At 42.7% G+C, this 27,121-nt stretch overlaps 1 protein-coding gene across 2 annotated transcripts in view; it reads left to right on the forward strand.

Annotated features, from left to right (window-relative positions):
• pvrl2l (PVR cell adhesion molecule related 2 like) overlaps positions 1–27,121 on the forward strand; it is a 304,740-nt gene that overhangs the window by 149,242 nt on the left and 128,377 nt on the right. For both annotated transcript variants that reach the window (XM_078267050.1, XM_078267049.1), the window contains exon 6: positions 226–374. In XM_078267050.1, the coding sequence (XP_078123176.1) occupies positions 226–374 (149 nt within the window). The remainder of the gene's footprint in view (positions 1–225; positions 375–27,121) is intronic.

The raw sequence follows: 27,121 nt of genomic DNA on the forward strand, positions 1-27,121 counted from the left end.
TCTCTTATCGATTTGTCTTTTTGATATTGTTTTGCTTCATCTCATTTTGTCCAATAACTCAAAACATATGGTCTACTCACTGCTTTTTCCTCCCTCCCTCTGTCCTCTTTCTCATCTGTTCCTCTTTTCCTGTCATTTTCTTTCTCCCCATCCATCCATCCTCTTCACCGCTTAACCCCCCTCCCCTTGTATTCCTCCCTGTCCCTCCTGCTACCTTCTCCCCAGGGCGTCCGGTGCTCTGCCAGACTCAGTGGAGGTGAGCGGCAACAAGTTGACGGTGAGGAAGGTGGACGACGCCGTCAACACCACTTTCATCTGCGAGGTCAAGAACAAGCACGGGGCCAGCAAATACCAGATCACCACCATCGTCATCGGTGAGTCCGTAGAACTAAAAACACACGCACATACATGCTGCACATGTGTGGAAGTGTGCACAGCACAGACACATGTATGTTTACCTGCAAATACGATGAACACACACAGGTGACACAGCACAACATCCCATCAGACACAATGGGACAATTTTCTCAAATACACACACACACACACACACACACACACACACACACACACACACACACACACACACACACTGAGTATCACACTAGCTGGTTCTACTACCATACATTATCTTGTGCACAGGTGTATGTGCACATGTACAGTCTGTTGTGTGCGTCTTGACACGTCCACACTCAAATACTCAGATAGACGTGTGCATGCACATACAGGCCACATCCCTCCTCAGTCATGCAGATACACTTGCACACATGCATGCACAGTAACCTATATCTCTTTCTCTCTCTCACACACATACGCACACACACACACACACACACACACACACACACACACACACACGCTGGGATCAGAGCTGATCTGAGAGCTGCAGGGATGCTGGTCTCTCTCAATCTTCACATTGGATTCTTCTCCGTCTCTTCCTCCTTGCTGGCCGGCTTTCAGCAAAGTGCGGCAGAGGCTTTTGATTGACCCTTTCCCCACAGCAGGGCCAAATTGCAGGACAAGGGCCAACTCGAAATGTTTATAACTTTTTAGATCGAAAACCACTCTCTTGAAACTGGGATCTATACGGCCAAGCTGTGACTGGGAAACTGTAGCTCTGCTGGACGTAAATCAAATGTGAATGGTGGTTTATGAGTCTGAGAGTAGGCCCCTTGTCGCAGCGTTCTGGCCCTGTAGTGGACACGACACTGTTGGGATTGTTAAAGGGTTTTTAAATTCTTCCAAGGGGTTCAAGTTGGTGTGAGCCAGTTTGCCCAGGTTTGTTTTTCTTTCTTTTCTTCCTTGTTTTTTTTGTTTTTTTTACGTTTTCCCTTCTTTGGATCCACTATTTTCTTTCATAGCAACTAACACCTCCTAAGCACGAGTTTCTTCTTTTAAGTTTTTTCTCCCCTTCTGTCTGGTACGAGTATGACAGTTGTGTCTGCATGCACTCTTGATCTTTCTGCTGGGTCTTTTGACATTTGCTAGTCCGGTGATCCGGCTGCTGTTGCCGCAGTGTTCGGTTGGGGTTTTTTTTTTAATTGTCTTTCCCTTTGACGCTTTCACACATTGATCCGACACACACACACATACACTTGCACTCACAAGCACGCACACACAAACCCAGGAACATCTGTGCATGCTTTAATGGTCAAAACGCTTTCCTTCCTTCTTCTACGTACAACTCTTTTTTTGTGGAATTAATTGGAATAATCACCAATGCTGAGCTTACAATGAAACAAAAAAACAAACAAAAACTTCTACTCTTTTGCCAAAAGACAGAGAGAAAGCTACATTTAGAAAATCCGTGGGAAATCGGAGCTGGAGATTTGAATTGTCCCCTTTGAGAACAAAGATGCTTTGTAGCCAGGCAGTGTGTTGGGAGGGATGTGTGGGAGGTTCAGAAGTGGCTAAGCTGCTACTGTTCTTGCTGGAAGCGTAGCAATGTGACTGACTCAAAGTACCAGGGAGGGTACTCCTTCCCCTTCTAGCACACATACACACGTACATAAGCCTAACAACCTGAAATCCTTTGCAGACACATGTAACATCTTCACACATTACTCACAAAGTACACACTCATACTTTGAGCACTTTGAGTTTGGCACATTTTTTTCTATCTTTTCAAGTACATGAGATCAAGCCCAGACATTGTGATCCATCCTCCTCTGTGCTAAATGTGTCCTTGGTGTTTCACTGTGTGCTTGTGTTCCACCACAGTAAAATAACTGGATGGGTATAAAGTAACTTAGTGACTTCATCTCCCAGTTTAACACATTTACTTATAGAGTGAGTGCCAGGACTGAAGCTGGTGATGTGTGGGCTGACAGAGCGCTTTGCTGAGTGAAGCAGCAAACAAGCAGCTTTTCTATACTGTTTTTTTTTTTTTTGCATTTTAGCTGACACACTCATCCAAAGTGACTTCCCACGAGTACATAGGGGAATCGCTGTAATTGCTCAATGACACTTTGACACAACTTGACTGGTAAGAGTGACTTCAACTGGCTGTTGTAGTGAGTCAAAGCTGTGACCTGTATTTGTACATGACAGCCTCTTCACCTAACTTGCCACCTGTTTGTTATTGTAGAAATCCTCACTCTGTGCATCTGTGCTGCTTTTAAATGCAAAATTGTTATTTCAGCATTAATGTGATTCTTTAAAATATCAGCTTGACAAATCCTAGCTTTTGCTATTGATACATTTGCATGTCTGATTCAAGTCAGTGTCAAAGGGGGAAGGGAAACTATTATTTTAGGCTGTTGGTCAATAAAAATGATTGCCCTGGGCTTAATAATTAGACTAGTTTATCATTTAATTTGAGGAATATTTATTTATGTATATTTACAGGTGAGCTTTGAACTTCAAACCGTCAAACCTACACTCAAAAGCCTTAAAGCTTTGGTATGTAACTTTTTTATATTAATGAATGTCGGTTACATTCAAGCCATTGCCAAATGAGTTGCTACAAAGCTCCACAAAACTCTCTCTGTATTTCTCAGTATGACTATGTTCAGAAGATTGTGGCGTCCGGTGACTTTCCAGCGCAGAAACTCGAGTCCATCATGTTTTTTTAATCCTCTGTGTCCTCCTTGGCTACTAGCAACTGCGTGGAGGAGGGGTGGGGGTGGTGCGCGATCACGGAAGACTTGTATCATGTGGATGCGCCAACAGTTTTGTTGTCATTACTTAGAATTCCTCATGGGCGAGACAGGAACTACACACTATAGCTTTAACCACTATACCATTGGGTCAGATATGTAGCCCAATAATACAACCTTAGACTATGAATGCTATGCTAGGAGGAATTGCACAGTGAAATGTACATGCTAATGTGTCTGTTCCTATAAAAATAAACAAACATTTAATAAAAAGCCTTAACCACTACACCATAGAGTCATAGTCCTTTCAAGACCTTGTGAATACCTACTAGCATCAAAGATATACATACATATTCCACCTTAACAACACACCTTAAAACATGGCTATCTGAACTATAACTGCACACATTAATGTGTCAGATGTGATGTGTGTTCGATGTGACATAGTCATTGTTGCTGCCGTTCAATCTCTGCTGCCTGCCTCCATGTTATGTCTTGTATATGCTTTCAATGTGGCCTCTTTGACTATTCTCCTTTCTCTTGTCTCCTTTGTATTGTCTTTATTGCATTGACTGCTTTAATGCCTTTGCCATCATCTGTGCTTGCTTGTTTGTGTGCCACTTGTTTGGATGTCTTAATCCTTTTTGCTTAGGCCTGCTGTCATTATAGTTGTAATGTCATTTATTTTAATTTGTTAACCATTGTATTTTAGGATGCCTATTGTGGGCTGGCCAGGGACTACAGCTGGAAATTAGCCGTAGATGCTAAAGCTGCTCCTTTTACTGTACAGTGAATGTACAGTGTAATACAATGTAGCTTACAATGTCCACGACATTGTAAACTAATAAACCAAACTAAACTAGCATGGCAAACGGACAGTGAATAAACTCCTAATTGTGGCGACAGCCGGTGAATCATGACCTATAATGAGAGCCTCCCTCAAAATGAATTGGGCCACCAGCTCACTCCCCTTGGCCAGTCATCAGAACCCCAGCCCGATGACTATTTAGAATCTTCTTCTTTTGCTTCGGCCCAAGTCTGAAGGCAGCCCACCAGGGAACTCCCAACACTCCAGATGGCCAGTCTGCCACTGGTAGTGAATCACAAAACAACTACATCATTAGATTCACCTTTCTAAAACGCAATTATAGACACAACACATTCTGCAACATGTCAGTTACTAATTAAAGTACACACCAGCAGTTAAACCACTGAACCCATTAAACGAATTAATCATATACCTGTCTGTCTGTCTAAGAAGTCTCTAACAGAAAGTGAATGTTTTTATAATTTGAAAGAAACAAAATGAAATTGTGCAAATAAGCTATTAAACTAAACTCTAGCAGTCGAATTGCTGAACCAACTTAACATTTGGAATAGTTTATTATTATCATGATCAGCATGCAGGGGCGTTTATAGGATTTGAGGACGTTCGGGGCTTAGCCCGGACCCATTAAAACAAACTAAATGTAATGCACGCAGAGCAGATCACAAAAACCCAGCTTGTTAATAACCGTGTATGTTCATTTCAGCTGCCCAGTTTGATGATGTTAGTTAGATGGCACATACATTTGGCCTAATCACAGCTGGCCAGGCAACTCAAAGGCAAAGGTTTTGTTTCCACACATAATGTGGGCGGTGTGGGGGTCCTCCACCAGAACATTTTGAGCATTGAACACTTAATTTCCTGCATTCTGGTGAACTTTTATTTTGCCGCCATTTATTAATTTATTTTACACTTCACTCGGCTTTGCGTCGTGCCTAACAGGCTACTATTTTGACCCTTTGCCGCACCTTTACTTATCATCAAGCTGCCATACTTCTTTGTAACACATCCTGCTGCTGCAGGCTGCAGGCATGATGGAGAAAGACAGCAGCAACACAATTCTGACTGGCGCTTTTTATTTTCCAAAACTCCCGGATGGCTCAGAAGTCGAAAGCCGTATGCACATTGTGTAAAGCCGAATTAAAATATCACCGAAGCACGTCAAGCTGGAGCTTCCACCTACCAGCTAAGCATAATACAGTTAACGTGACTGGAGAGTGCAACTAGTTGCTGACCTGTGGATGAAACCAAATCCCAAAAAATTACTACAGCTCTTGCAAAATGGGTGGCAACTAACTGCAGACCTGTCAGCATCGTAGAAGACTCGGGTCTTAAAGACGTACTACAGTTGGCATGTTCTGACCCGTCTTATACATTGCCGTCGAGGGGGACAGTAGTTTCACGCACACACAGCCTGTACCACACGGAGAAAGCAGCCCAACTGGAACTGCTGCAAATGCTGTCTCATTAACCAGTGATCACTGGACATCAGTGAGTCGCGGGGGAGCAGCTCCAGCAGGGGACCCCAAACTTCCCTTTCCCGAGCCACATTAACCAGCTCCGACTGGGGGATCCTGAGGCGTTCCCAGGCCAGGTTGGAGATATAATCCCTCCACCTAGTCCTGGGTCTCCCCCGAGGCCTCCTCCCAGCTGGACGTGCCTGGAACACCTCCCCAGGGAGGCGCCATGGGGGCATCCTTACCAGATGCCCAAACCACCTCAACTGGCTCCTTTCGACGCGAAGGAGCAGCGGCTCTACTCCGAGCTCTTCACAGATGACTGAGCTTCTCACCCTATCTCTAAGGGAGACGCCAGCTACCCTCCTGAGAAAACCCATTTCGGCCGCTTGTACCCTGGATCTTGTTCTTTCGGTCATGACCCAGCCTTCATGACCATAGGTGAGGGTAGGAACGAAAACTGACCGGTAGATTGAGAGCTTTGCCTTCTTGCTCAGCTCTCTTTTCGACGGTTGGTGACTTGACTACAACACTGTTGATTACAGCGTTTTTTGTATTATGGAGTGCAGTTACAGTAGCGCGGAAGTTATCATCATCATAGAATGCTGTTTTCTGAAGGTTTCACTGACACAAACATGGCTTGACGTCTTACCTTAACACCTTAAAAACTAAAACCTTGGGGCAGCCTCTAGCTCACCCAGTAAGAGCGTTCGCCCCATGTTGGCTGAGTCCTGCAGCGGCCTGGGTTCGAGTCTGACCTGCAGCCCTTTCTGTGTGTCATCCCCCATCTCTCTCCCCCTTTCAAGTCAATCCACTGTCACTACAATAAAGGGAAAAGCCCCAAAAAATAATCTTTAAAAAAAACTAAAACCATACCATGTCTTTGGATCAGAGTGATCCTTTTGTTCACTTAACATCTGTGTTTCCTGAAGGAAAAACCATCACAAGTAAACCACTTTTCATTAACTGTAGTGATAGAATCCAGCCCTCAGCATGAGATCTAAACTGTTAGGCGTGGAAGGTTCCGGCTCTTAATAATGTAACAGTTAATACCCCGGCACTTTGTGTACACGGGCCCAGCACACCCCACTAATGTCCCTGCTGAGAACTGTTAACAGCTCCTCTCTGTTCTATTAAATGGTAGATGAAAGCACAGTGCTGTCTGGTTTTTTGCTGCTGTCAAGCAGCTATCACGTGATGTGATTTCCCTTCAGCCTCCACCAGGGCCACGACTTAAAGGAGGAAAAGATGTGGGGATGCGTGAGAAAGAAAGGGAGGGGTGAAGAGAGGTGAGACAGGAGGAAGAAGAAACTGAAGTGGAGAGGTAGTGGACTTTGAGGCATTTTGGGACACGCACACACACACACACACACACACACACACACACACACACACACACACACACACAGATGCACATCTACACACATAGTCTATTTCTCTCTCATGTTTCCTGACTCCTGGAGTAAACGCTTCTCTAAGACAGCTTGAGAAGTGTTTTGCTGATGAGAGTGAAATGTGTACAGCAGCCCCCTTATACACACACACTAACACACACACACACACACACCCCACGTTTAACTTCCATTCGTTCACATGCACATGATGCCAGTTATGCATGGCTTGCTTGGTTGCCACGGTGCCAGCTGGATCTGCCCAGCACACCATGCACAGAGAGAGAGAGAGTGAGAGAGAGGATGTTGGCAGAAAAAAACTGTTGGAGTGGAGGATGGGAGTGGATTTGAGGAGGGGTGGGCAGCAGAAAAAAAGATTGCAGAAGGGCTGAAAACTGAGATAAAGGCAAGTGTTGGGGGGTGGAGAGGGTGAATAAAGCAGAGAACGATGGAGAGGCACAAACTGAGGTGGCAGCAGGAGGAGAGAGTCAGGAAAGTCCTCTAAAAACTCTCATGACTTCTGGTCCTGTTTGGAAGAGCAAACTGGCAGCAGGCTGTGACCTCCGCTGTCCTTTACCCCTCATCTCATCACTCTGTCCCCCCCCCCAATACATCCAGCCCTTTCATGGGGAGTCCAGCTGGCACTGGGCTGGGGGCTGTTGTTGTCATTTAAATACACACACCCACACACACGTACACAGTCACATCTGAGGGGACCAGTGGAGAAGCATTTCCTGGATTGCCTGCGGCAAGTGAGATAGCTGGCCAGCGGAAAGGCACATATTCACTTTGCACACACACACACACACACACACACACACACGCATATACACACAATGTTACACGCAGTGTTTCACACATGCACACATGAACAAATTGGACCATGCAGCTCTGTGCATAAAATAATCAGATGATTCAGTCATTGGGGGAAAACGGCACTGACTCTCTCGGACATAAACCCTGAGCCAACCCCTGCACAGGCTTAATGAAACTCACACACTGTATGCACACACACAGACACACACACACACACACACACACACACACACACACACACACACTTACACAGGGTTGAATGATAGTGGAATAGTACAGAACAGTATAATATATTCTAAGTATTCTAAGTGATTCAAAACAAACAAACGCATTAATTATAACAAATAAGTAGTTAAACTATTCAAGATGTTTGGTGAGGGAACGCTTCTTACCTAAGGCCATCAGGATGGTAAAAGTTTTTATCCCATTCATTTTAGTATTTATTCTCCTTTATTGCATACTAGCCTATTCAGCATCCAAGACTGTACCACCCTGCATTTCAATGCACATATTGAATGAGCAGATGACAAATAAAATAAATATGTGGCGTTTTCTCTGCCTCCGCGTGTTCTTCAGCTCCTTCTTGTCGTCCTTCCGTCAGTTGTATATATCAGGACGCCTTGTCATGTGTTATTGTTTAAAAACAGTGTAGCATGCAGAAATTACGATAGAAATGTCCTTGTTTCAGTTATACTACTGTATGCGTATATTTCTAGATCTCAAACACACAAAGTAATCCGTATTCAGTACTGTATGTATAGAGTTTACTGGTTTACAGAGTTTTGTTGGTAATGTGTTACTAGTCTGTATCCACGACGTTCCACTTCCGGCATTGCTCTTGTTCAACCGGAAATTCTGCCGGTTGTCACTCTTTTCGGATATCCCGTTACCTTCCGCTTTCTTTGTGTTGGCATTTTAAACTCCGGTGGATTTCTGAGGACTATGGTTAACTGCTCCTCAGATCTCTGCAGGGTAAATCCAGACCGCTAGCTAGACTATCTGTCCAATCTGAGTTTTCTGTTGCATGACCATAAAACAACCTTTGAACGCACACATGTTCCACCAAAACAAGTTCCTTCCCGAGGCTATTTTGCAGAGGCACCGTGGCTCCGCTCGGCACTTAGCGTCGCCCAAGACGATTGTGATTGGTTTAAAGAAATGCCAATAAACCAGAGCATGTTTTTCTCCCATCCCGGAAGGCTGTGTGGACTAGCCAGACCCTCCTCTGCAGCGCTGTGGAGGAAGGTCTGGCAATGCAAGACTAATGTGTTACAGGATCAGACTACACAATTTGTTTGTCTTTCACGACAAAAGACATATTGCCAAAATATCCTGCTGTGTCTTGGACAGAAGAGTGGCAACACTACAAGTATGACACTGACCAGCCCCCAGACCCATTATCACGTGCTGTCGTGAAGATCAAGCGTGAGTTCATAGGTCGACGCTTTGGTGGAGCAGCAGAACTCACGAAAATCTTTTAAACTGACTGTTGTCGATCTGAAATAAATACAGATACAGCAACTGCATGGCATATTTCTCGCTTAAAATGTTTTAAGATACACGCTTCGGTGAACTATGCTACAGGAACCTACCCAGTTCTGCTAATACATACAGGTTGAGCCAGCCATACAATTCTTTCTTACTCAATCTTTCTCATACACACATGTAAAGTACAGACATAAACCCTAACTGCCTAAATGTCTCTGCAGCTTATTGGGGCTTCCTGTATATATAATGTGTTACTACAGTAACAGACAGGAAATGGCCTCCTGTTTAGACTACCAGTCACATCCCATCTAATCTTCACGTCTTGATGGAGCTGATTTAGTTTTGTCTAGAGTGGGCCCCAGGCCACAACACTGTAGCATCTGATTTAGTGAAATGCAGGGTAAAAAAAAAGAGCAAGCGACCTCCTGCTGAACATCTCGTGGACGTTAAGTGGGGTTCTGGTTTATTCTTGGCTCAGTTTGATGGGCTTGGATATTAATATCTTCACACTGCCAAAAATACAACACGGCAGATGTCTAACCAGAAAAACTCTGTTTATTAACATAAATCATAAAATCCACTGAGAAGACAAACGGTGGTGGTATTTTTTTATTGAAATAATGCAGTTTGCTTGATTTTGTCTGGAGATTTTCACAGGCTCAATTAATTGTTTTGTGTTTTTACCTTATTATGATTACTACCTGTGTTCGGCTCGCCTTCTGACTCACACACTTACAGTTGTTATTCATCAAAGCTGGAGGCTGGGTTCTGCGAAGCTGGGGTCAGAGCTTCACTACAATCCAGCATTTTGTGTCTTTGTGTGGTTATTAACAAACGTGTTGCTTCGAATACGATTTTGTGATGAAACACCACACAGTGAGAGGTGGTTAAAGGGTCAGGAATTGGTTTTTTTTTAGCTGTGAAAAATTCTTGAAAATAAGTAAATTAGAGCCACCAGTAAACAGCCAGGAGCAATTTTTTGATGGGTGAACAAAATTAAAGTTGTAACAATTAAAATCACTACGTTTCAGATTGTAGCTGATAGGAGAGATTGAGGTGCAGATGGTTGAAAAGTTTGAGGACAATAACATTGACTTTCTTCTCACTACAAAATAGGATTTTAATAGAAAAAAAATCAGAAAGGTGTTGAGGTGATGAATGTCTAATACTTTTAATAATAACAAATATAATTCCCAGTAGCGTAGAAATCCTTTTTAATTCCATTGTGATTTCAGTCTGTTTAATTACTGATCTACCTATCAGTTGTGTTACTCGGGCAGCTCAGGGAGAATCCAAATTTTGGCAGAAACACCTGGAGGGGAAGATTTCATCCGGATGAGTTTTATTTCCACAGCAGAGTGATTTCCCAATGAAGTTCATCCCCCGAAAATGAGAAACAAGAAAGTGAGGGAAGGGGCTCTGTCTATTTTCTCTGACAATCAAAAAAACAAAGCTGGGGAAATCTGATCGAAACTTTTGAGAAATCACAGAAAAAGCTGCGCTGTTGCCTCCTCGATGTGACTGTTGGGTAAAGTCTGTCAGGGAGATAAGAGCTGAGGAGAGCATCCAGGCTATGGCTTATCACACACACACACACACACACACACACACACACACACAAAAACCCACACACACACACACACGTGCGTACGGGTGGGGGCGGGTGTAAAGCCTTCCACGTAGATTGATTTGAGGTGGGGGGAGGCTTATATCTGACCTCAGTATCAGCGGATGCCCAGCAGCAGTAACTTCAGTCTATTTCTCTATCAGTCTCCCAGCCGGATGACCGTCCAGTCAACAGATTACCGCCACCAGTGTGGGGCTCAGAAAGAAAAAACTAAATAAAGCTGTCTTTATGTAACATTTCCACTGGCTCATATTTGGGATTTATGACTAAAACTCAGTCAGGATCTCAGAAAGAGACTGACCCGAGGCACTTAGGGGAAATGCTGCGGTGTTTGTACTTATCGAGCAGCGGTAGAAAATAATCATCCCATCTCCAGTGTGATTTTTTTTGGTGGTCGATGACTCTGTAGAGCAGAGCTGAACCTACAGGCTTGTTGCGTTATGGGTAAAATATCAGCTGTGTTTCCAGGCAGCATCAAGTAATGCCTTGAATATTTTCAGCTGTTTGTTTCAATATCTCAACACCATTTGACATGGCGGAGCGTGATAACTACTATTGAGACATAATTATACAGTATTATATTTTTTTTGTGTTCGACTAAAACAGCCAGAAGGAGTCAGTTCCTCACAATGAAACCCCCAGTGCTTCTTCTTTATTCTTTCTTTTTTGAAGATTTAATAATCATTCAGAGAAGAGATGTTATAGAAAAGGCCCACATAACACTAAATGAAATAGACACGGTGGAGTTTAACCTTAAGACATGTCGGGTTTTCAGTACTGGATAAGACACTCTCTTTCCCATATTCACACAGTCACTCTCTCGATCTTATTATTGTACATACATGGAGAAGCTAATGCAACAAGTTGTTTCCCTGTGCCAGTGGGTTGTGGAACAGGGATCTGGGAAATGCAGGAAATTGCAAACTGAAATCGAAAGAGACAAGTGTAAGCAATTATCTGATCTGTCAGGTACAGTTATCCAAAAATAACACGTAGCACAGAGACTAACCCCCCCCCAACCCCCACGATGAAATCCAGATTCGGCTCGGCAGGGTGATAGTGTTTTTACGAATGGGTGGGAGTGGACATGCTACATGTGCTAGCAGTTAAAATGTAAGTGATGTTTATTTTCATTTTTGGGGCAGTACTGTATGCTCTTTAAATCCAAACATGTTGTATATTGAATCAAAATGAGCATAAACATTACTGCTCCAACAAGTGGGAGAAGCTACACCATAATAACAGCTGTAACTAGAGCTGTAAATGTAGAGTTTATAATTCTCTGTTGTTGTCGTATGATCACAAATGATCATCTTTAAAAAGATTGATGAGATTTTTTGATAATGTGTTGACTGCATATTTGTCCTTGAGTAAACTTGCTGTGTGTGTGTGTGTGTGTATAATGTCTTTAACGTTACATGATCTACAGTAATACCCTGTCCCTCAATATGCAGTGCAAGACACCTTCAGGGGAAGAATAGTAAATGTGTGTTAGAGACATTCGAGTGGCGTGGTGGGAGAGAGAAGGTCTCATTATTGAAAGGTCAACAGCTCAGTCCCATCATCAGTCTGTGTGAGTGCACCAGCAGCCCTCACTGCAGCTCCACTCCCTCAGTATTTCTATAGTCAGTGCTAAAATGTCAAATTTGATCTCATTGTTTTTTCCCGTTCAAGATTCAATGCTGACTTTTCATGTTAGGGTGTTGTAAGAGAATGTGCAGTAAGTTCAGCAGAACGTCTCGAAAACGCACCGGATCCATGCCACCAATATACAGTTTATAAATTAGGCCAGCAAAAATAGTTACAGCATGTACATATACAAGAATATATTTCAGGAAAAGTATTTAAAGGTCTGATCCAAAGAATAACATTATTTGAGCTAATTGAATGAAGTAGATGGGTATTTGGGGGAATTTCCTATTGTGTGTAGTACATAAATGACACCTAATTAGGACTAGGCCTGTAATTGGCTTATAAAACAAAATACTTCCATGGAACATAATAGCTGTACATTCGCAAAAGTGGCTGTGTAGTACAGGAACAAATTAGCAGAATTAACAGAGGGGATTAGGCCTTCGACACACTGAAAATGAACAAAAATAGGGATCAAGAGGTGAATACGGAGAAATGTGTAGGGTGATGGCTGCACAGAATGAAATTCTGGTTATTTATACCAAGTCTCTTTGCTAGATTATTTTCCGGGAAGCGAGCCAAAAGCTGGTGTTACATTCTCAGCCGGTGGCTATTCCTTTTTTGTCCTTCAAGACAATCGCGGTACCCGTGACAAAGAATTAAACTGGAATACAGCGAGACCTTCTTTCACAAGCTGACACAGAAGGTCTTCTCTTTTAAAAGTTACAGGTGCTGTTTTGTTCTTCAAGGACTATTTTTTTTACACGCTAAAGAGGAGGCAGGCAAAACCCAACAAGATCATGTAAAAGTCTCAATCTGATAAAGGAAAAACTAAACGAAGAGAGGTCTGCATCATCTCGAAATTAGAGGTATTGAAATTAATCAAATAATCGATGCATCGAATCGTGGACATGGACGATGCTGCATCGATAATCGGCCGGGCCATAATCGATTATTTCTGTTTAAAATTGAATGTATGCCTAACACCTTTCTGGTTACATATTCTGTTATGTAACACATTCAGGAAGTGCCATGTGCTCAGTGCTGTATAGTTTTATGTATCCAATTTATTTAGTATTAGAGCCCTGCAGAATGTTTTGTTTTTGAAGCTTGAAAAGCTATGAATGAAATATTCTATATGGCTTTAATAGAAAAATGTATTTGATGCATCGAGATATCCAATCGAATCGCTGACATGATAATCGTAATCAAATCGGGAGATCAGTGAAGATTCACACCTCTGCTCGAAATCCTGTATTCTTGGTTGTTTGATAAAATGATATCGCTGGACCCTGCTGGCAGTTAATGACCAGTTTTGAGGCTCAATGTGAGATAATAAGGGCTTTCTTGACATTAGTATTAGACATTAGACTGTATTGAAATCTGTGCAATTAATTGACACTGTGATGCCTTTGTTGGTTAAAGCTGTAGTGCATAGTTTCTGCCAGCCCATGAGGAATTCTAAGTAATGACAACAAAACTGTCGGCGCGTCCACATGAGTATTGCGTGGTATATAGTCTAAATATTTTAAAGAGAGGTACTTGTTTCTCTACGTTTCCTTTTATTGCTGCAGCCAGAAGAGAATGGTGAGCTCATTGATAGAGCTGCGCTGAGCCAAGCCACTGCTGGTTTCAATCAGGGAAGAGAGTGTGGGTGACCCATGAATGCACAAATGAACACGCGCTTACTCCTAGACATGTACTCCATGTACAGTCCAAGTACTGTATCCTATGGTGGCCGACAGGGGCAAACGCACTGCAACTTAATGAAACACACGCAAATAGACAAACCACAAGCAAATTAAGAAAACATCTTCATTAATTTGACAACACATGCACAGCATTTAGCAAACACGCTGCATTTACACACAACACAACCAATTACACAAACGCGCTGCAAATATAGAAACGATGCAAAAAGAAAAGCACACAAACCTCGAAAACGAACGCAACAAAAAAAACCAGGCTGCATCCAGATTACACAACGGAAGTTCTCCAGGCGTCTAGGGGGAGCGATAAGTGGAACAGCTTGATTTTCGACCCCAGAGAGAGAGAGAGAGAGAGAGAGAGAGAGACTGGGCACGTTCAATCTCAGAACAGTGTCCACCGTTGGGAAATGGTGTGCAACTGCTTTGAGATTATAGACTGTAAATATGAAGTCTATGTTTGAGATGTGTTTTCTCTCATTTGGTGGGTGTGTCTCTAGTTTATTGGCTCAGGTGATCAGTCAGCAGAGACGTGTCTGTAAACTCGTGGTAATAAAAAGGCAGAGCGCTCTCTCCCCGTGTGGTCGAAAATCAAGCTGTTTCACTTAGCGCTCCCCCTAGAGGTCTGGAGAACTTCCGTTGTGTAAACTGGATGCAGCGTTTTTCTGACGCATTTGTTTTCAGGGACTGTGTCCTTTTCTTTTGGCATCGTTTCTGTATTTGCAGCGTGTTTATTGTTGTATTTGGTTGTGTGTATATGCAGCGAAAATTCATTAATCCAATTAATGAAGATGTTTTCTTAATTTGCTTGTGTTTTGTTTATTTGCATGTGTTTAATAAAGTTGTAGTGCTTCTGCCCCTGTCGGCCACTGTAGTATCCACCTCCTCAGGGCTTCTTTCCGGTTCTTCGTTTCTCTCTTTTCAGTACACTGTAGTTGTGGTTTTATTGAATCCGCCATCCAAGTTTGAACTTCTTCAGCTGACTGGCTCCAGGCAGAATTACATGTAATAGTTCATTACACACATACAGGAAGACTGTCTCTACTGCACATTACATACATCGAATAACATATGTGCACTCTGTACATACACGTCTTTTTTATTATGTGGTAGTAATGCACAAATCGCCATGCTGCAAATTATATGCGCAAACACTGTGCCCATATCTGCCTCGGCACATATTTATTCATTCTATGCACATTCAACTTTGGACTCATGCACAAGGCTCATTCTTCACAGGACTCGCAAGGTCAGAAGTTAGTTGTGTTACCTGCAGTCAAAGCTTGGCGAGGGAACGGTCCATGATTACCTCTGTGCTTCTGCTACTGCTCAGCCGCGTTTTCTCTTTCTCTCTCTCTCTCTCTCTCTCTCTCTCTCTCTCTCTCTCTCTCTCTTTCTTTTTAATGCAGTTCGTTCCCAGGTACAGATACACAGTCACACAAATACACACTCACGAATCCACACACATATTCACACAAGTACTTACATAAGCCGATACAGTGCATGAACGCAGACACACACACAATCTGCAACTCTACAGAGACAAACATGCATGCACACACATACAAACACACACAAAACATCCAATTTGTGTCAAGGGCTTAGTCACATTCCTCATTTCTCTGTGTTGCAACAGCGAGTTATTCCCTTCTGGCCTGACACATCCGGAGACCTCAATAAAACCGTGTGTGTGTGTGTGTGTGTGTGTGTGTGTGTGTGTGTGTGTGTGTGTGTGCGCGCGTGCATGTGTGTAATAATGGGCCAGATAGAGCAGTCTTTAATAACCTTGCAGACCATTGTGTGTCTTTCAATTAGCCAGCAGGGCTTGTTCAGGGCCAGCCAGGGTCAGACAGCTATCATAATCTGCAGCTAATCCACTATGGACTGATCAATGCGGAGAGAAGGAGAGGGGAGGGAAGGAGGAATGTAGGGGTATATGTTCGAGGGAGACAGAAAGGAAAGGTTGAATACGTAAAGTTCTCTGGGCAGGTAAGAGAAGGAGGCAGGAAGCAGGAGATGAAGGCAAGATCGACGAGAGAGAGAGTTGGAGCGCCTGGTCCCAGACCTTTAAATCACTGCCCACATCTCCGGTTTGTTCAGTGATTTATATACAGTAGGTCTGGTGTTATGCCCATTGACGGCAGTTTCTAGTAGTTGGAGAAACAGTCGTCCAATCAAAAATGTAGTAGGGATGGGTATCTGTTAATGCTAAAAAATGAATGATGAAATGATACTAGAATACTATCTTAAGATAGAAATTAGGAAACCAGGTGAGACCAATTTCCTTTATGCATTTTAGTCGAAGTTTCATTATGACATTAGCCCCTCTATTGGCCAGACAAGGTTCACTTGTGCAGATTCACCAGTTTAAGTTCAGTCTTTGTCTAACAGGAACACAAAGGTGTAAATCGATTGCTTGTTTGCTGTAATTACTGCTAATTACCGATGTCTTGTACCATTTTAGTTTCCAGTTTCCAGTAAAACCTGTTGCTTCCTTAAAGCACCGATTATTACTATGTACCATATGCCCTAAAAATACCCCTACCTCTTGTGCGGTAAAGCATTCAAATGTCTGCCAACAAACTGTGCCTGAAATCACTAATTCACTCATTCACTTCTCCCTACATAAACACTCAGTAGTTTACTCTACTGTGAGGAATAAATTCACATTTCTGGCTGACTTGAGGTAGGAGGGGTTTACTGTTGATCCTACATATAGACCCAATCACAATGTTTGTTTACAATACCTTCCGTTAGGTTGGAGACTTCATTTACCTGTTGGGCCACATACTGAAAGGAAATGACACCACCCGAAAGAATTTATTACAGTTGTCTTGTGATTTGGTAATTGAGTTTTCTTGTGATCAGCGTACATCTAGCTAAGCTGGTGACGATGCCGGCTGTCTGAGGCTATTGTGTTGCTAATACAACATCCAGTAGCCTACAGTTGGGCAACTGTTTACTCTTTTACTTTCAACTCATGTGCATGTTCATTAGATGAATTACTTAAAACCTACATGCCAGCAAAAGACACAATATACTGTAAGCCTTTCACACAGCAATGCAAAGACCACACATACATCAGACATTTTAAAGGCCCCGCTTGGAGTCACTGTGCAAAAAACATCAACAACTCTCATATAAAAACTCATGATATAAGCATGAAGTAATTCTGGGATTGGGGAGCATTATTGCTCTCTCGATCTTTGCTTTTCATTTCCGCCCTCCTGATCATATTCATGAACAGGGCACGAGGAGAGGAGAGAGGTGGATAAAGGAGCAACAAGAGCAGTGGTTTTAGAGAGCGGCCTTAATCCTCCACACTGAGTTTGCTGTTTTTTTCTCCCTACCTGGCACCCCAATCCTCCCTCTTCTTCTCCCCCTACCCCGTCTCTCTTTTTTCTACTGTTTGGAAAGGATGGAAGTGATCCATCTGCAATGAGTAAAGGCACGCAAGCACATATTCATTTCCCTCTCTCTCGTTCTTTTTCCCCCCTCGTTCTTTCTACTCTCTTGGGCCCCTTTAACCCCACACTCCCCTCCGAACTGCCCCCTTGCCTTTCACTCTCCTCTTCCACGGTCCAGATTTGCTTAGAAATGAGTCACCCAGCCACAAACCGCCCCATTTAAGAGGGAGGGAGGATGGAGGGAGGATGGATGGAGGGAGGGAGGGAGGGAGCGGCGGAGAGGAGGAGTGGAGGGTGACTTAGAGAGGGAGATGGATGGATTGAGTGAGAGTGGGCGAGATGGATGGAGACAGAGAGGGGAGAGGGAGGCTGATGGCTGTTTTTCACTCAGCTGGTTTTTGTTGATCAGTATCAACAGCCAAGGTCTGGATCCAATCAGCTCCCTGCATTCAGCCAAGCAGAATAGGACTAAAAATATATTTGACAGTGCACAACACTGGCACCCACACACACGCACACATTTACGCATACAGTATGCAAACAGCACTCAGTCAGTCACAGAGTCATACACACACACGCAGCAGCAATGCAAATTTAGTGCATAATGCAGCAGAGGCAGGGTGTAGAAGCAAGAGCACTTACCAGGGTTATGGATTATGATGTGTGTGTGTGTGTGTGTGTGTGTGTGTGTGTGTGTGTGTGTGTATGTGTGTGTGTGTGTGCGCGCGTGTGTGCCTGTGTGTGCCTGCCTGTCTGCCCATGCATATTAGCTAGACTCTGCATTAAATTCTTGAAGCCGCAGACATGTAGGTGTGAGACATCACACTAATTACGCCGGAAGAGATGTAGCCGCGCCATCAATAATGTTCATTAAACTACTGAACCCCCTCATGTTGACATCTCTCTGTACGAGTGTGTGTGTGTGTGTGTGTGAGAAAGCGACTTGTTCACACAAGCAATGAGTAAGCACCACAGTTAGATGATGGATTGCCACGGATTTGCATTAAATGCTTCTTTATGTGGACACGGCTGGCTGACGGGGGCTATTTTTTATCATCTCCGCTGGTTCAAAGTTTCAAGCGAGCACTGAGGATAAAAAATACAAATCATCATCACAGTCAGAACTTGACATCATTCAAATAATGTACAGCTCAAATGTGTCAGTTGTTTTAAATCAACGAGGTAATTTGATTCTTTCCAAATCTGAGCTGAATTCACGCCACACATGGGTGGAACATTTTATTAAAACCATGACATGTTTACTCTTTTAGTACGGTTGGTTTGGCTATGTAGGACAGTGCCATTAAAACTCCATCCAAAACCCTCGAAAATAAGAGGTGATTCAAGAGCCATGTGGTGCAGCTTGTTAAGAGAACATAGTGCGTTCCAGCTGTAAGACTTTCACCCAAAACTTTAAGGTTGTGGCGTATTTATACACTGATGTTGATACCTGACACCGAGCAGTTTCTCACCTCTGGAAAGCTGAGCATTAACAAATTTAACCCATGGGAAAAGGCAGCCTGGACAAATACTGTTTCTTCATGTGTCCTCACGGAGAGGGGGAATTATGGCAAGGAACTCACATTTTACTGGATTTGATTCACTCCTTTTCCAGTAATTTTCTAACCTGGCAGCATGCCTGCTTCCCAAAACTGTCCAATAAACAAGCTCGTTGAGAGTCTTGTGACTTGGTTTTCACAAGCTGTGGTGCTCTTGTCATCAGAAAAAGGGGGGGAAAACGGAGGTGTGATTGCATCCTCAGGCAGAGATCTGGTAACAAACCTCCTTTCTTTCATATTACGGGTTTGTTTCGGTAATCACAGGCCACCATGCTGGCTCAGTGGGTAGTAAGTGCTCATTTGGAAAGTAGCAATCTGGGTTTGATTAAATCAGAGTTACAAAATGCATGCACCACTTGACTGAAGTCTTCTACCTGTAATAAGATTTAAAGGGTAATTGTAGAACTGTGCCTTGCAGACAGTTACGGCCCAGCATGACAGCCTTACAAGACGTCCTGTGATCCGGAGGCTCTCAGCCCTTTTTAGGGTCACAGCACTGATCTTACACGGGACACACATTTTCCAGGCCTACCTAATTATCCACTGCTTGAGGATGTCACACAGCCCTGTATAATCATGCAGTTGAAGGTAGAAAAATCTTGTCATCTGCTGGCTGAAGAGACATTTTCATTACACCTTGGGATATGCGTGTGGGCTCAGGAGAGGAATGTTACCATGGCAAAAATATGCATCTGTAACAAAAGATTTGGATTGAAAATAAAAGCATTATTTCCTGGTGAACCCCTGTTTTTGATCTCCATAAGGCTCAAAGGTCTTTAAACCCTTTCAACACAAGCAAGAAAATGAAAGACAGTCAAATAAATGCCTTTTTATATTGCACTACAACCTTGTATTGTCATGAAAGAACAGACATATATACAAATAAGCAAATACCTAGTAAATACTAAGTAAACATGTCAATATGAATTGAGCCATTTGAAAAGCTCGACCTGACCTTGAATGTATCTGAGATTGGATAAATATTTTAAATATAGTTGAGGATGCTCCACTTTGCAGCAAGTTTACTCGGCCCAGTCATAATTAAGTATCAGTTGTTGTTTTTTTAACGGTGGCATCATCGCTGCACAGCTAAAGCTAAGGCTGTTAATGGTTTCAGTTTGTACACTGTGACGTACACCGCAGGCGGTTAATATTGGGCTCTGAATTCATCTGACTGGTGTGATTGAATGTACTCCAAATCAATATCCACTATCCAGTGCTCTTGCTTCCATTTTGTTGCCTTGCAGTGTGTTTTTATGGCTGCGTTTTACAACCGTAAAGTTAATCTGCACTCAGTAAAACTCCTTGCTGGAGTTTATTCCCTCCGAGGCCTTAACATTCCTGTGGTGTTGGGTCAGAGTGGCATTTCTACACTGTGTGTGTGTGTGTGTGTGTGTGTGTGTGTGTGTGTGTGTGTGTGTGGGCTTGTTTAACTATATTCATGGGGTCCAAAAACCAGGAGTCCAGTATACTGGATCCCACAACTGGGCTGTTTGAGGGTTAAGACTTGGTTGTAGGATTAGGGATAGAATTAGGTTAGGGTGAGTGTAAGGGTTAAGGTTAGGCATTTAGTTGTGATGGTTAAGGTTAGGGTAAGGGGCTGGGGAATGCATTATGTCAATGACGGGTCCCCACAAAGATAGTGAGACACTGTGTGTGTGTGTGCAAGCTACATATCCAGTGCTAATACACATATTCACTGTTAAAAGCTTGTCAAATAGGAGTTAAGATGCTTTTGTATGTTCATACTCTGTTTTTTTTTGTATGTTTTGTGTGCATACATGAGCACAGGCTTGCACAAATGTGTGTACAGGCTATAATTTGTGTGCATTTACACTTTAGGCTGAGCGTAGTTATTAAGGTGAACTGAGCCAGGAGAAATTTTATTTTTTTTGTGTAAGTAAGAGTGTTAGTATGAGCAAATGTGTGTGCAGCAGCTGGAAGCTAAATGAGTGAGAGTGTAAGGTCGGGAGGCACTTAGGAAACCTCCTGAAGTTCATAACCCCTGCCGGGTGCCACAGAATAGGAAGAACTTAATTAGACTGTGTGTGTGTGTGTGTGTGTGTGTGTGTGTGTGTGTGTGTGTGTGTGTGTGTGTGTGTGGATTGCGTTGATGTGTGTGTTCTCATGCATATAGATGCAACTCCCACGCGTGCCTTTTGTAAGTTTGAATATGTGTTTTTTGCAGAAAAAAGCAGCGCAGATGAGCTTTCAAGGTGAAAAGGGGTAATGAGCTTGAAAGAGATGAATCCACCCATTTATCTCCACGTCCATTCATCCATCTATCCATCATGTATCCATCCAGTCCTTTATCCACACCCTCTTTCCCTCCCCCTCCCTTTCTCTCTCTCTTTCTGTCTCCTTCCCGTCTGTCTGCGCTCTTTAGTTTGCATCCCATCTGCTTGCTCTGTGTCAGAAAGCATCCATTTAAAATCCGGAGAGTCTCAGAGGAGAGTGCATAGGGAGGCTAAATGGGCCAAGAAAAATGCCAAAAACAAGATGCTTCAAAAAGTAATTCTGACTTTTTCCCCTCTCTCTCTCTCTCCCTCTCCCTTTCTCTGTCTCTTTTTGTGTGGTTAACAGTTTAGTTATTCCTTTCTTCCTTTTTTCTTTCTTTTTTTTTTACCACCCTCTGATTATTTCCACGCTGATGAAAAGCGAGGGGAGAGAGCCGGAGATGAAAAGCGCCGGCTAGAATCCGTGATAAAGAGACAAAATTGAGGATGATTTAGGCAGGAAATTTCCTCCCTCACTGCGACATCGAGGGGTTGCATGAGGAAGTGATTGAAATCGTCATGGAAACGCCGGTGGTTGGATGCAGGAGGGGGATGTGTAAGACTTTGCTTGTATGGCAAATGTGTGTGTGTGTGTGTGTGTGTGTGTGTGTGTGTGTGTAATACTGCTGATCTGTGTGTATGAGTGAATGGAGAGACATTTAGAGCATTCATCATTTATACAGTGTGTGTGGATGTGTGGCTCTGTGTGTTTGTAAAGAGAATGTGACTAATTATGTTTGCATGTGTGTCTGCAGAGGTTTCTGTGGTTGTATAGAGGAGAAATAAAGAGAAGCTGCATATCAAATGTTTTCATTGTGGTGCAACAGTTAGTGCACAAATGGTGGCATAAAAAGGGACTAAAAGCCCCATTAAATGTAACTTCATTACTTCCTTAATGTGATGCATTTCCTTTTTAATCAGTAAAGGATCTTTCTAAACTGTAAACTGATATACGGAGACTGGCAGGAAAAAAATGGTGTCTTGTTTGCTAAAACAAGTTATGCTGTTAATTAATTAAATTAATGTTAAGTCACTCTGACAGTATGAATTAAAGTCCTAGGTTGTCACGAGTTTGTGTTTAACTGTACATCAGATGTTATAACAATATTGTGTTAGCTTTAAGATTCCTTAAACATAAGTCAAAATGACAGAAGCTGTGTTTTATGTTACATGCTGTTACTGAATGTGTAGTAATTATTAACTTAACAGTACCACTTATTCGTTTGTGCATGAGTTGATAATTTGAGAAATTTCTGTGCACAAACCCGTGCACATAGTAATCCAAGACTTAAATGATCAATACCACTTTAATTTCTATATGTTAATTTCAGAGCTGGAGCCAGTACGCAATTAGCCTAGCTTAGCATAAAGACTGAAAGTCTGAAGTGTGTACAAGTACAGTGGTGTGAAAAAAGTGTTTGCCCCCTTCCTCATTTCCTGTTCCTTTGCATGTTTGTCACACTTAAGTGTTTGGAACATCAAACCAATTTAAACAATAGTCAAGGACAACACAAGTAAACACAAAATGCAATTTGTAAATGAAGGTGTTAATTATTAAAGGTGAAAAAAAAATCCAAACCATCATGGCCCTGTGTGAAAAAGTGATTGCCCCCTAAACCTAATAACTGGTTGGGCCACCCTTAGCAGCAACAACTGCAACCAAGCGTTTGCGATAACGTGCAATGAGGCTTTTACAGCGTCCTGGAGGAATTTTGGCCCACTCATCTTTGCAGAATTGTCCTAATTCAGTTACATTAGAGGGTTTTCTGAGCATGAGCGGCCTTTTTAAGGTCATACCACAACATCTCAATAGGATTCAGGTCAGGACTTTGGCTAGGCCACTCCAAAGTCTTCATTTAGTTTTTCTTCAGCCATTCGGTGGTGGACTTGCTGGTGTGTTTAGGATCATTGTCCTGCTGCAGAACCCAAGTTCGTTTCAGCTTGAGTACACGAACAGATGGTCGGACATTCTCCTTCAGGATCTCTTGGTAGACAGCAGAATTCATAGTTCCTTTTATCACGGCAAGTCTTCCAGGTCCTGAAGCAGCAAAACAGCCCCCAGACCATCACACTACCACCACCATATTTTACAGTTGGTATAATGTTCTTTTATGAAATGCAGTGTTCCTTCTCGCCAGATATACTTGGACACACACCTTCCAAAGAGTTCCACTTTTGTCTCATCGGTCCACAGAATGTTGTCCCAAAAGTCTTGGGGATCATCAAGATGTGTTCTGGAGAAATTGAGACAAGCTTTGATGTTCTTTTTGCTCAGCAGTGGTTTTCTCCTTGGAACTCTGCCATGCAGGCCATTTTTGCCCAGTCTTTTCCTGATGGTGGAGGCATGAACGCTGACCTTAACTGAGGCAAGTGAGGCCTGCAGTTCTTTGGACGTTGTTGTGGGGTCTTTTGTGACCTCTTGGATGAGTCGTCGCTGCGCTCTTGGGGGTAATTTTGGGCGGGCGGCCACTCCTGGGAAGGTTCACCACTGTTCCATGTCTTCGCCATTTGTGGATAATGGCTCTCACTGTGGTTCGCTGGATTCCCAAAGCTTTGGAAATGGCTTTATAACCCTTTCCAGACTGATAGATCTCAATTACTTTCTTTCTCAATTGTTCCTGAATTTCTTTGGGTCTCGGCATGATGTGTAGCTTTTAAGGATCTTCTGGTGGACCTTACTGTGTCAAGCAGCTCCTATTTAAGTGATGCCTTGATTGTGAACAGGTGTGGCAATAATCAGGCCTGGGTGTGGCTAGAGAAATTGAACTCAGGTGTGGACAACCACAGTTATAGTATGTTTTAACAAGGGGGGCAATCACTTTTTTCACACAGGGCCATGATGGTTTTGGATTTTTTTTCTCCTTTAATAATAAACACCTTCATTTACAAATTGCATTTTGTGTTTACTTGTGTTGTCCTTGACTTTTGTTTAAATTGGTTTGATGTTCGAAACACTTAAGTGTGACAAACATGCAAAGGAACAGGAAATGAGGAAGGGGGCAAACACTTTTTTCACACCACTGTATGTACATGTTTTAAATGTAAGTGTGTGTCCAGCACAATATGCAGGTAAATGGAAGGTGGGAAAAAAACAATCTGTTCTGTTATTATTTTTTAGTATTACCGAACATGTGCAAGTACAGTTCTTTGTCTCGTTGTTGTGCAATCGCACTGATAAAAATGTCAGTGTTGCCTTATTTACCTTAAATTGCTCATTCTAAGTAAAGGGTTTTTATCCAGATTGCACTTACTGTATATTACAACTTTAATGGCCCAGATGTACTTTGCCTTAGTCAAATTTAGAACACTACATGTTCCTGGAACATGGTACAGTTGGTGTGCTTCGTCATTTATGAATAAGTGCTAATCTGATTCAGTCAGATGCTGCCTAAGTAGCACACTGTGCTTGATGTCACACAAGTGCACTATCATCAACTGGAAAATTGTAAACCATTATAGTCTTTTTTGGCACATGTCCTTCAGTCGGACCTTGTGTGTCTCTTTCATCATGTTTTGTTTGCGCCTGTCTGGGTGGGGGGAACACAAGCTTATTTCTTAAAATCAATCCCTAAAAATACACCTTGTCAAAGTCAGCAGTAAATTATTTAGCTTCAGCTTGCTGTGTCGGTGAAGAGGTTTCCCTCAAATCCTCTTGCTACTGTACATCTATGAGTTGCCTCCGGGTCCCATTAACCCACCGTGATAACATTTAGCCTCAGCCTCACCTCCCCCACCTCCGCTTACATCTGCTAGGATTAGGAGCCTTTGCCTCCCAGACACACTGCTTTGGAAAGGTACATCATGACTTAATTCTTTTTACTGTACAGTAGTTTGTTTATGGCTCAATATTACAAGACATAACACAAACACCATTTGAAGCTCATGTTGGTTATTTCTACCCAAGAAGCAGCATAGGAGGGCTCCAAACTGCGACCATTTTTTTGAGACGGTGCGAGTCATTTTTAAAACTACTCGCACATGTGCGAACTGCAAATTTGATTACTTTTCTATTTTTTTTATTTCATGTTGAATAGGGGGGGAGAGCGAGTCTGCCAGAGTTGGCCAATGTGTGTGCGAGAGGGGGCGGTCCGTGAGGGATTTTTCAACTGCGTGGGTAGTCGATATCCTTGACGTTCCAGTTCCGGGATTGCTCCGTTGCCGCCGGACAATCCGCCGGATTTCCCTCATTTAGGCCAGAGATCCGTTGCCTTGGGCTTCTTTTGTGTTGGCATTTTAAACTACGGTCGATTTCTGAGGACTATGGTTAACTGCTCCTCAGATCTCTGCAGGGTAAATCCAGACAGCTAGCTAGACTATCTGTCCAATCTGAGTTGTCTGTTGCACGACTAAAACAACTTATAAACGTACACATGTTCCACCAAAACAAGTTCCTCCCGAGCCTGTTTTACAGCAGCACCGCCCAAGACGATGGTGATTGCTTTAAAGAAATGCCAATAAACCAGAGCACGTTTGCCTCCCATCCCCGAATGCTATGTGGAGTAGCCAGACCCTCCTTTAGCGCACTTTGGAGGAGGGTCTGGCAAAGTGAGGTAACTGCGTGGGTAACGCCATCTACACTTATGTGTCTCGCTTTTGTAGCCTCACGCTCTTCGTCCACACATGCTGTTGCACAGCGCTGTTGATACCTTGTTTCCGTGAAAATCATGATGTTGTGATGTGAAAAATTGCATTGCAGTTCAATTTAAGGCGTGCACCCCTACATTTTCTGCCTGTGCCCCTAACATGTTTTAGTTAAGGGCTACAGTAAAAAAAAGTTAGTCTTAATAGCAGATGGCAAGAATGGTTAGTCAGAAACTCAAAACTTAAAAAAAAAATAAATAACTTTGCTAACAAGCTGAAGTAATGAGTTATAATTGGGCCTTTAACCAAAATCAGAACATTTTGATTCAAAGTATTCAGTACGAAGCTTCGACCACTAATTACTTTTGTTGTCATATAGACTAACGATATCTGGCAATCAGAAAATCCATTGGATTGCATTTCAGTGATGATTTCGACAAATACTGACAAAACAAAGTCAAATGCTCTTCTTCTGTGGCGGCGCCGAGACCAAAGTCAATTTGGGGACGTTTTTTAATCATTCACAATCCCGTAATTGTCTCCATCTGTTGAAAGCCCGACCGAGATTGACTACTGTCCCAGTATCAACCATAAAATAACAGACCTCTTCTAAAATAACATTAAAATACAATTAGGCCTATATAAAGAAATGTCCTGCTACCTTTTACCTGGCTGGATACAATAACACAGGAGAAATCTGTGACCCGTCAGAACGTGTGCTCTGCAGCGCCGTCTACCTGCCGTAAATCATTTTGGGACTTCGCGGGAAAAATCAGACCTGATATCATCATGATCATCAGATGAAAAATTGCACAGTTTCCGAAACATTTAAAAGTTACATATAGTAACTTTAATGTGATACAGAAAGTCAGAGACAGATGAGTCTGTCTAAGTGCGTGCTCTTTGTGAAGGAGAGATAACTCGTCCTTTTGTATTTTGCCTTCAAGTATAAGGTGTTTTGATGTTTTATTCGTGGGTACATTTTTGTCTTGTCCTTGACCAAAAGCTGCATTTATAATGAGAATTCCTACTGTGGAGCTTTTACAGTTACCGCCTCTGGCTTGTTATTTGACTGTGGAAGCAACTCTCTGTGTTTCAGGACGAATTTCACTTTCTGAGAACGATGCATGCAAAGATGAAGGAGAGAAGTGGTGAGGGAGATCAACAAAAGATTATTAAGATTTCTGTATTTTCATGCCCCGTAGACTATTTTCTCTCCTCTCTCCACCCTTCTCACTCTTTGCACCTTGCCTCCTC

Source organism: Sander vitreus, chromosome 14 (assembly GCF_031162955.1).
Source record: "Sander vitreus isolate 19-12246 chromosome 14, sanVit1, whole genome shotgun sequence".
Lineage (NCBI taxonomy): Eukaryota > Metazoa > Chordata > Actinopteri > Perciformes > Percidae > Sander > Sander vitreus.